Here is a 9,841-nt window from a genome sequence, read left to right as displayed (position 1 = left end):
CATCAAACCCGGTGGCAACTGGTAAGTCAACGAGCTCTTGTCTTCGAGCGTCCCTTGGGTCCCTCGTTTGATGAATTTGGAATTTCTGATTTTCTACGTCGTGTTGGTATTTTTTCCACTGTGACTAGAATCTCTCACTTTGAAAGTCAAGTGGTTCATGATTTTTACGCAAACCTAACTAGTGGGGTCTCTGATAGTCGAAGTCGTTTTTATGAACGGGTTTATGTTTTTAATCGTGTCTACGAGTTCAATCCTACTCGTATCGCAGCTCTCTTTGATCTTCCAACAGTTGGAACTGTTGCTCCGTCAGTTGCTGACCCTGACCTGATATCAACTCTCACTGGAGGCAAGCTGAGCTCATGGCCTCTCAAGACGACGGATCTCACCATGAAGTACCGTTTCTTATTTGGTATTGGCACTACCAATTGGTTTCCCACTGCTCACCAAGGCACTCTGACTCGAAGGAGGGGTCTTCTACTGTACTACATTGGCAGCGGCATCCAATGTGATCTCGCGCAATTTCTTTTTGAGGAGATCGTTGCCGAAGTTGACTCTCAGTCTACCATCTACTCTCTCCCGTTTCCTTCATTGATCTACCGTTTACTGAGTGGACAAGGTTATGCACAAATCGGAAGCATGTCGTCCCGTCTCTTCCACTTCCTCTTTATGTCTCTTCGAAGATAGTGGGCCCTCAATCAGATCCTCGTCGGGTGCCACGCATGGATGATTTGTCGTGCCGTCCGAGTTCATCTTCCGCTTCTGTCAAGTCCCATTGTCAGGCTGCTTCTCCTACCACCAAACCCGTACTTTCGGATTTTATCTCATCTCTCGGCTGAATATGAGGCTGATGTCGCTCGTGCAGCAGAACTGAAGAAAAAACTCGACTATTTTACTGCCCTTGCTCATAAAGGGGGAGATTCTTCAGGGGGAGTTGACAACGAAGCATCAAACTAGGAGGAACCGCATAAGGGGGAGCTGATGCAGCTGCTGGAACTGCTGATCCAACTGTTGTTCCAACTGTCCCAACAGTTGATGGTACAACAGCTGGATCAGCAGTTCCAGCAGCTGCATCAGTTCCCCATGTATGCGGTTCCTCCTGGTTTGATGCTTCTTTGTCAACTCCCCCTGAAGAATCTCCCCCTTTCTGAGCTAGGGCAGTAAAATAGTCGAGTTTTTTCTTCGGTTCTGCTGCACGAGCGACAGCAGCCTCATATTCAGCCGAGAGATGAGAGATGAAATCCGAAAGTACGGGTTTGGTGGTAGGAGAAGCAGCCTGACAACGGGACTTGACAGAAGCGGAAGATGAACTCGGACGGCACGGCAAATCATCCACGCGTGGCACCCGACGAGGATCTGATTGAGTGTCCACTATCTTCGAAGAGACAGGAAGTGGAAGAGACGGGACGGCATGCTTCCGATTTCTGATACGGATGATGATGGGGAGTTGTTCGTTGATGCTGAAGACATTCTGGATTAGTTTTTTATTATCGTTTTATTGTTGGAGTTATTTTCTGAACAATGGCCTGTAATAGTCTGACAGCAGCCTCATATTCAGCCGAGAAAGAGAGAGAGAGAGAGGTTCATGACTTCATATCAATATCGATTGTACACAAATCGGGGAAGTGAAAACAAATATTATTTAAGCGACGTTATTCATTAATCGAGTATTAATTACATTATCGATGTACTACTGTATCTTTGTTTGTCTTATAAGATATCTTTAAAAGAACTCATAAGCGTAGTTAAATACCCTCTTAATCGACTTATTAATGCGCTATTATTTACTCAATTAACTACAACTACTTAATATTATCATAACAGGCCATCCATAAAAGAAAAAGTACTAAGGAATTCGACCACCATACTTTTATTTTTACTTTTTCTAATCTTTTTTCCATATAGAATGACTTAAAAGTTGAAAGTGAATTCTTGCCTATTAAGATAGCTTGCTTCATTGTTTGCCGGTAGTTTTCTTGAACAACAATTAAGCTGTTCTGATTATTACAAAAAAAAAAAAAAAAAAAAAAAAAAAAAAGAAGTTAAGCTGATGGTTTCATCTGATCATGAAGCGTACGACAACTTGGTGCGAAAAAAACTCGAAGCTCCAATGCCATGGATAGGCCTGTATGTTGCAGCAGCCACTGCTCTCTGCACATTGGCAATGGCAGCAGACGCATTGAGAGGCTTTCGAAGCAGAAGGTTTTGGTTCCCGTGTAAGTACTTCTCTCTCAATGCTTTTTCTCTTACACTGTTAGCCGTGGCGATGAAACTTCTCGTTGATCTTACTAATTTCGTGGTTGGAGTTAACGACCAAATCGCCGGAGTTAGCAGCCTTGTTCTCATGTCGACCGCTATGGCTAATTTCACGACCAATGATGAGATTGCAGTAAACTTGGCTGCTCTATCCATTCTTGTTATTACAATCACGGGGAATGTCTGCATCCACATTGTCCAGACGAGGCATTTTCTTTTTGTGCGCGATATATTGGCTGAAGAAGTCGGATCCACTTTCGTCATGCTTCTTCTTCTTTTGATATTATGCTCTTCGGCTGTGGTGGTCCCCACTGCCAAACGGTACATAGACTTAGGCGTGTCGTGAGATGCGCAGGAGGGTCGTCGTTTCGAATAACAAGAAAGTGGAGTGAGGAGAATTTAGTGTCGGTGAACTCAGAGTAGCTGTGAGAAGATATTGGGTTATGGCAGAAACGGGGAGCTCCCAATTCGTCATCGCACGCTCCGTGGGGTCCGTTTTTTCGGGATTGGTGTGCCTGTTGATGGGTCTAACTCTTCTAGAAGCTCATATTCGAATGCCTCTTGTGTACGATAATTTCGTACGGACTCATTCTAGTTACAAGTGGTCGGTTAATTGGATTCTCGTGGTCCAGGCTATTGGAGTGGCGTTGGGTACTATTGCTCCTCTTATGAGATGGTTTATTGCTGCCCGATTCAAGAGCTTCGAAATGGGTCGTAAAAGTTTCAAAGACGAATTTAAAGTCGAGAGTTATTGGACTCAAATTCTGGTCGATTGGAGAGAGAGCCCCGTGCCCTTACAAATCAGATCCCACAAATTCAAGAAGCTTCTTCATGATGTGAAAGGATTGCTTCTGAATTTCTGCATTGGAGTTCAGATTGCGATTGTTCTTGCCAGCAAACTAGTTCTACTCCTTTCGGCTACCTTTTTGAACGGACTTTTATTTATCAAGAATCGAAAGACGTGTTGTTGTTTCAAAGAATCAAGAACTGGAACGGGGTCGTTGGATTATAGCAGTTATGTGCTGCTGCTTGAGGGAGAGTCGAAGCTGCCACAGAAGACGCTGACGAACATATGCAATGAGGCGGATAAGTTGATCCAAATAGGTCGAAAGAAGCAGTCCAAGAACCTCGTCGAACTTGTAAAGAAATCTGTCAACTTCAACGGTGTGAGAGAATTCGACTCCGATGAAGTTCCGATCTTGCAATATCATCAAGAACCTCCAAACTGCTGGTCTCTGCCAGTTGTTACGTTAACAAGCATCGCAATCTCACTCCCCAACGTGTCGGATCGTAAGCGTAATTTTCTATTGAGTTCTGCGAGCAGAGGCCTCTACTTTGTGAAGCTCGTAGAGAAATCTCTCGATAGAAACGGAGATTCGGCAATCATTCGTCATGCAGCAGATGTGGTTTGGGTGGGAGTTGAATTATCTAAGAAATGGCAGGATAAGGATCTCCAGAGTGCAAGTCTCGGAGGTGGGTCCCACAAGGAAACACTGCAAAACCTTTCGGACACTGCTGAAAAGATTGTTATAGATTTCACGACCGAAACGAAAGATCCTCTGATGATGCAGAACCCTCTCATCTGGCCTGTTAAAGTTATTGCTGCTCGTTCAATGTACCGAATAACTCAAACGATCATGCTAGTGCACAAAGACGACCATAGCCTAACGAACGAGGAGCTGTTCGAGAGATTATCGGTAATGATTTCAGACATATTTGCAGCCTGCCTCACCAATTTAGTGTCGGTCATAATCTTGAAATGCCACAGCAATGCTATCGAAGAAAGGGAGGAAAGTGTCAGGCAAGCAGCGATTCTTTTAGGTGAGAGTGAAGAGATCCTTGAAATTCTAGAGAAGCGCGAACTTCCGAGATTGGATCCAAATAAAGCAGGTGATATTGAAGAGTGGAGGGCGTTTATGGAATTGAATCCACCGGGATCTGTCTCGGCCTCGAGCAACAACGGCACAGAAAATCCACTATCCAATGTTGAGCAAGTTTCAGTTGAAATACGGGGCTGATTATTTTGCAAGAAGACGCAGCATTTTACGAAATCTTGATACTGAAAACAGGTATTGTTAGCCCTTGCATTATCATTTTTTAGTTTACATTACGGTACTATTTTCTGCATTTTACCTTAGTGTTCTGTATCATAAAATGGTTTGTTGTGTGTCGTGCTTCTTATCCTAAAAACAATTATCGGTGATCGTGCCTATATATTAACGATTGCAAGAATACCACTTTTTATTCTTTTTGCTGTGAAAGAATTCAACTATTTCTTGGAAAAAAGAAAAGAATCTATAAGAGTAACTGAAGTATTTCATCAAAACATTATCAACACATGTCAAAAGCTACCAGAAAATAATCAATGAGTTTTTACGTACACAATTAGCTTTCTCATCGCATAGTTCAAAAGTTCAGACTGTCGACAACAAACACGAGTTGCTCTGTTGATCATCTTAGTGGGCGAATCAATTTTGAGGCCTTTATGACTCTTTTGGTCCACTTGTGGTTGACCGCCGATTCTAATGATGTTTCAAGTTCATCACAAGCTGCAGAAATATAATCCTCCGTTATAGCAGACTCGTTCTTCAGGCCAAAAAACACTTCTTCATCTACTTTAAGCTGGAGGCAGAGAAGGCTCTCGCCAAATACCTGCCAAAAAAAACAAACCCAACTTAATTACGAAGCAGCTTTCCAATCGTTTTTTTTTTTTTTTTGACATGCATTCCACTAATTCTTACGTTCTTTAAAGTCGAATGTATCGCAGCCCTCAAAGCTGAGGGCCCGCAGAACACACTCATGACGAATAAACCTTCCTCGGAAAGGCAGCTTTTCGCGTCCCGAAGAAAAGATTCCTGAACAAATTCTTTTGAAGGCCTGTTCAATCCCAAACTGCATGCACAGTTACAGTAGTACCAAGATGAAACTAAATTAATTGAAAACTAGACACAGCAGAATAATAAAGAATGTGTCAAAAAAAAAAAAAAAAAATAAAGAAAGAAAAGCCTCATTACCTTAGGTCTAGTGAACCCACATCAACTATAAGTATGTCAAGTTTGCCAGCTGCCTCAGAATGTGCTTTGTCCTTAACGTACAGGAGTCCGTCAGCTATATGTAACTGAAAACAATACATCACTGCTATTGAGCATAAATACGCTTTCATGTGATCAAACTACGGTTAAAGGATTTTCTCAGGAAATAATTTCCTGATGCTCCACCATTGTTATGCAATTTTTTCACATTCATCTTTCCGAAAAATTTAAATATATACTATCATATTTTGCAGAAGAAAGAAATCCAGAGAGATACTAAACAAATACAAATCCCATTTCACACATACAAATCTTTAATCGGAATTTTAAAACGCGTTTCAGCAAAACAGAACTGAGAAATCTCGTTTCGAAGAAAACCATACCAGGCCTTCGGTTTTCATTTAGTTTCTAGTGAAAACAAAAAACCAGGAAATTAAAATTAATAAAAACACTACATCATTTTTTACCCGTAATCGTGCAGCTTCTTTAAAATCGAAATATTTTGTAGCAATGTCCGAAACCAGATCATCTATCTCAACAACCTGTCAAATCAAGAACTTGCATGCATGAGAACAGATACATAGCAGAATCAAAATGGTACTGATCAGTGGTTCAGTGTTTCATTATACCTGAATATTTACAGTAGCTAGCCATTTCTTCATAAACATAGGAAGCGATCCTCCTCCAAGACCGATAACCACCGTTTCCACCTGAGAGAGAGAGAGAGAGAGAGAGAGAGAGAGAGAGAGAGAGAGAGAGAGAGAGAGAGAGAGAGAGAGAGAGAGAGAGAGAGAGAGAGAGAGAGAGAGAGAGAGAGAGAGAGAGAGAGAGAGAGAGAGAGAGAGAGACCAGAAGCTAAAGAAACCACTAAAATAATAACTAAAACAATTGTATTGATATTTTGAAAAAATCGTAGTAATAGTATACTTAGAACTCATAATTTCAAGAGAATGTAGATGACTCACATTGGGCCCATTGGTGGTAAATCGTTTGCGATGTGGAGAAATCAACATCAATCCAGAAATAATTGCATTGTGGTACGGATGTGCCAAATAGTCGTGATCAATTTCCCTTTTAATATTTGATGCTTTCTTACTGCTACTTCCTGGTAATATTTGCTATGTAAATAATGCTAGATCTATGATTTACATCACAAAGAAACTTCTCAAAAGAACTGTAAACACATTGAAGTATTATTTAACTAGATCCAGCCAAGTAATCATCTAGTTATTTCTCAAGAAAGAGCGCAAAGCTGACCAGATATTATCTGCCTTTTTTTCTTCTTGGTTGTGTGAATTTCCTTCTTGTTTTCCTCTACTACTTCTTTACATAAAGCTTCTGATTGTGTCATTCCCGCGGAGAGAAGGAAAATAAGGCGGCGGAATACCTGATCTTTTGGATCAGAATTAAGATCATCATCATCGTAATCAAGACTAAAAGCTTCGGGATATTGATCCTGATCATCATAATCAAGCCTCTTACGGTAGACCGTTTCTTCTACAATAATCATACGGGTCACGGTAGATAAAACCTGGATTATCAAACCAAATAAATATCGTAAAATGAACGAGAGATGTAAACTTAATTAGAGCCTCATATTAGCATTTCAGAAAGAAAAATAAAATTAGAGATACTGTAAAAAGAGACAAAAGATAGTAGTTATCGAACCCGGTGTACAGTGCGACACGCCTTCACCATTTCACCTGATGTAAAAAACCTGAATAAAGATAACATACTCATTATGCATAGCAGCGCAAAAGGCCAATATACAGAACAAACTTACAATGTCCAAAAAGTTCATGTATCTATACAACTCTTCTAACAAAGATAGACAGAATTCACTTACGGAATTTACTTACGGAATTGGAACTCCAACATCACAACGTCTTGGAGCCAGTTTCCTGACTATATGTTTGAGTTGAGTCTGAAACGAGGAAAACCAAAATTTTAACGCAAGCCAAAAATTTATAGTTATTGAAAATACAGCTGGATATATTACCTTCTTATCATCCCAGGGAACCTCACAATTGTTGGAATCCTCTAAAATCTAAAACGATCGATGAAAAAAAGATAAGATAAAGGAAGGGAAGGGAAGAAAATAAGCTTATCAGTGAAGAAAAGATCTTACAATCAGTGCTCTAGCAGCCTTCAACTTTGCGAGAAGACGCTTTTGTCCTTCTTCTGATGAGTGGATCCAGTGATTAACTTGACTCTGAAATTTAATATTTAGTCACATGACAGCTGCCTTTAAAAGAAGTTTAAAATCAAACTACAAACACATCTCAGAATCAATTCAAGTAAATAACGAGCTCTGAATCAGACATTATCGACTTAAGGATATGAAGAGTAAGATAAAAGAACTAACTCTTGGAACGAAGAGTACAACAAAGTTGCAAGGGCAAGGTCCTGAATCTTGCTGAGCATCAATAAGGAAACCCTTATAAACATATGTTGCTGGATCACCTAAAATGAGCATTATCCTACGACCTGGTGCATACTCTTTAAGCTCTTCAAGATTCAGGTCTTCAAGTGTGTTTAGTACTTCACTGCCACCGGAATACTTATCTCGATATTTTTGTTCGTCTTCAAGTGCTTTGATGAGTTGAGAACGTGACTTCCCTTCCTACAGATATAATCGTAAACAATATGTTGAATTGAACTAGCAGAAGAGCATTAAATTAACTCAGATTAAAGCATCTGATTAGCATGTGTTTTTCTTCGTCAAAAACCATTTCAAGTGCTTTTACCTGAGATTCAGCATCGCGACTTTCACATTTCCTAATGTCTGTTGATATTAAAGCAACCGAAGCACACGTAGTTTTCTCAAAAACGAACATAAAGACTTGCCGTTTTTGGTTTTCGGAGGACGATTCTGGTTCCTCAGGAACGTCATGAACACTCGTTTTCCATCCAAACCGGAAATGGTGGAGAAGTATACCTGAGGAAAAGAAATATGATGGAAAAAGAGAATCACAGCTATGAACTGCACAAATATATATTTTTACACTCACCAAAAAGAATAAAAGCAAAATGAGGCCAAAAATACGTACTTGTCACAATGGGGTCTGCTACGGTGATGCAAATAAATCTTCCGCCATCTTTTAAAATCCTTTTTACCTGGTAATGCACAAAAAATAACAGGATAAGTCAAGCTTTTTGACTACTCAAAGAAACAAGATCCAAGACGGTATCACTTTCAAATAATACACCTGCAATATATAACGAGTCTCTACTGTAAAGGCATCGTCAGACACCACAAATGCATCCAATGCTGCCTTGTCGATAATCACATCCATGCTCTTATCTAAAAACTGAACACAAACCAAAATCATCATCCATCAGTCGTCAACATTATCGATAAGTCGGCAGCACAAATAGACCAATAATAACTTCCTAGTAATTCGCTTGCAAATATATATATATCTTGTATTAAAATAAACGGAGTAGTTTAATAATCAACCCAAAAATTCCAAAATCCATCGAAATTATATAAATTTAAAAAAAAAAAAAAAAAAAAAAAAAAAAAAAAAAAAAACTCGATCGAAAGTTAAATTGTTCGAGACGAAGATACAGAAACAGCAATTACCTCAAGTGCTTTAACGTTTGTAGCACGCCACTTCATCACCGGCCGTTGTTTCTTATTCCTCTCCGACATTTTTTTAATCACCATATCTGAGAAATCGACGTTCGTTATCTGCTTAAACCCAGCATCATACAAATGCTCCGACAGCCTCGAGCTCCCACATCCCGGCACCAAAATATTCAACTCCCGGGCTGTACGGCGGCCGCCTCTCCGGCGGATTCCGGCAGCAACGACGACGGAGAAAGGAGCTGATCCGTGAGAAGGCTCTGAATTTGGGGCCACTCGGCATACCACTCGATCAGAAACTCGTCTCTTTTTCGGCTCCTGAAGAAATATTCCCAATTCTCTTTTCGCTTGAGGTAACCTAAGTCCATGAACAGATCTCTGCGTGGTTCATCCTCTTCCACGCCGTCTGGAAGCGGCCGGAAAACAACTTCGGATTCTCCTCGCGGTGGATTCTGCTTTTGCTTCTGCTTTCTCCTCCTCATTATTAGTTTATCCATGGCGGTGCGTGTTTTCGGTGTGGGAAGCGGTTATTGGGGTTTTTTTTCCCTTTTCTCTGATTTGCAGATTTGAAATGGAAGAGAGAGCGAATGAGAAAGTTGACGCGCGCGGCAATTTAAATAGTCGGAGAAAAAAAACAATAAATAAATAATAATAATAATAATTATTATTATTATTTAAAAATATAAATAATTAATAAAACGTAACTGTTTTCTGTTAGTAAATTAATTCATGTGTTTTCTCAACTTTAATAACAACTGGCTAACTGCTGAGTACTGATTAGTCGTTATTGAAACGAACATAATCAAGTTGAATTCTGTAAATACGAAAATAAATAAATAAAAAATATTAATTCATCTAAAATACAAAAGCTTAATTACAAATATTAATTAAATAATAATATAAGTGAACTCTCTAAAAACTTTATTAATTGAAAAAATAAATAAAGTTAATATACTTATATACATAA

At 39.6% G+C, this 9,841-nt stretch overlaps 1 protein-coding gene and 1 non-coding gene across 2 annotated transcripts; one reads left to right on the top strand and one right to left on the bottom strand.

Annotated features, from left to right (window-relative positions):
- Nucleotides 1-1,978: 1,978 nt before the first annotated feature.
- On the top strand, nucleotides 1,979-4,375 carry LOC105975061 (uncharacterized). The gene has a single exon (XR_016031420.1). It is a non-coding gene; the product is annotated as an uncharacterized LOC105975061 (transcript).
- Nucleotides 4,376-4,476: 101 nt separating this feature from the next.
- Nucleotides 4,477-9,540, bottom strand: LOC148770606 (uncharacterized). Its single transcript, XM_088817936.1, has 15 exons — nucleotides 8,872-9,540; nucleotides 8,495-8,596; nucleotides 8,336-8,402; nucleotides 8,033-8,223; nucleotides 7,651-7,908; nucleotides 7,414-7,497; nucleotides 7,285-7,332; nucleotides 7,145-7,209; nucleotides 6,954-7,002; nucleotides 6,543-6,816; nucleotides 5,915-6,390; nucleotides 5,753-5,827; nucleotides 5,268-5,371; nucleotides 4,995-5,145; nucleotides 4,477-4,905 (listed from the first exon to the last, which is right to left on the bottom strand). The coding sequence occupies exons 1-15, from the start codon at nucleotides 8,953-8,955 to the stop codon at nucleotides 4,705-4,707; spliced, it is 2,229 nt and encodes a 742-aa protein (XP_088674062.1). The 5' UTR covers nucleotides 8,956-9,540; the 3' UTR covers nucleotides 4,477-4,704.
- Between the last annotated feature and the right edge of the window lie 301 nt (nucleotides 9,541-9,841).

The sequence above is a fragment of the Erythranthe guttata genome, chromosome 5 (assembly GCF_056151865.1).
Source record: "Erythranthe guttata isolate IM_541 chromosome 5, IM_541, whole genome shotgun sequence".
NCBI lineage: Eukaryota > Viridiplantae > Streptophyta > Magnoliopsida > Lamiales > Phrymaceae > Erythranthe > Erythranthe guttata.
The sequence above is the reverse complement of the archived record's forward strand: the minus strand, read 5'-3'. Positions and strand labels throughout refer to the sequence as shown.

Excerpts from the sequence above, each read along its gene's own strand:
- LOC148770606 (XM_088817936.1), bottom strand. The coding sequence starts at position 8,955 with ATGGTGATTAAAAAAATGTCGGAGAGGAATAAGAAACAACGGCCGGTG. Across the intron at positions 6,391-6,542 it reads AAAAAGGCAGATAATATCTG|GAAGTAGCAGTAAGAAAGCA; the intron begins GTCAGCTTTGCG and ends AAATATTACCAG. Across the intron at positions 5,372-5,752 it reads AAGAAGCTGCACGATTACGG|TTACATATAGCTGACGGACT; the intron begins GTAAAAAATGAT and ends TATTGTTTTCAG.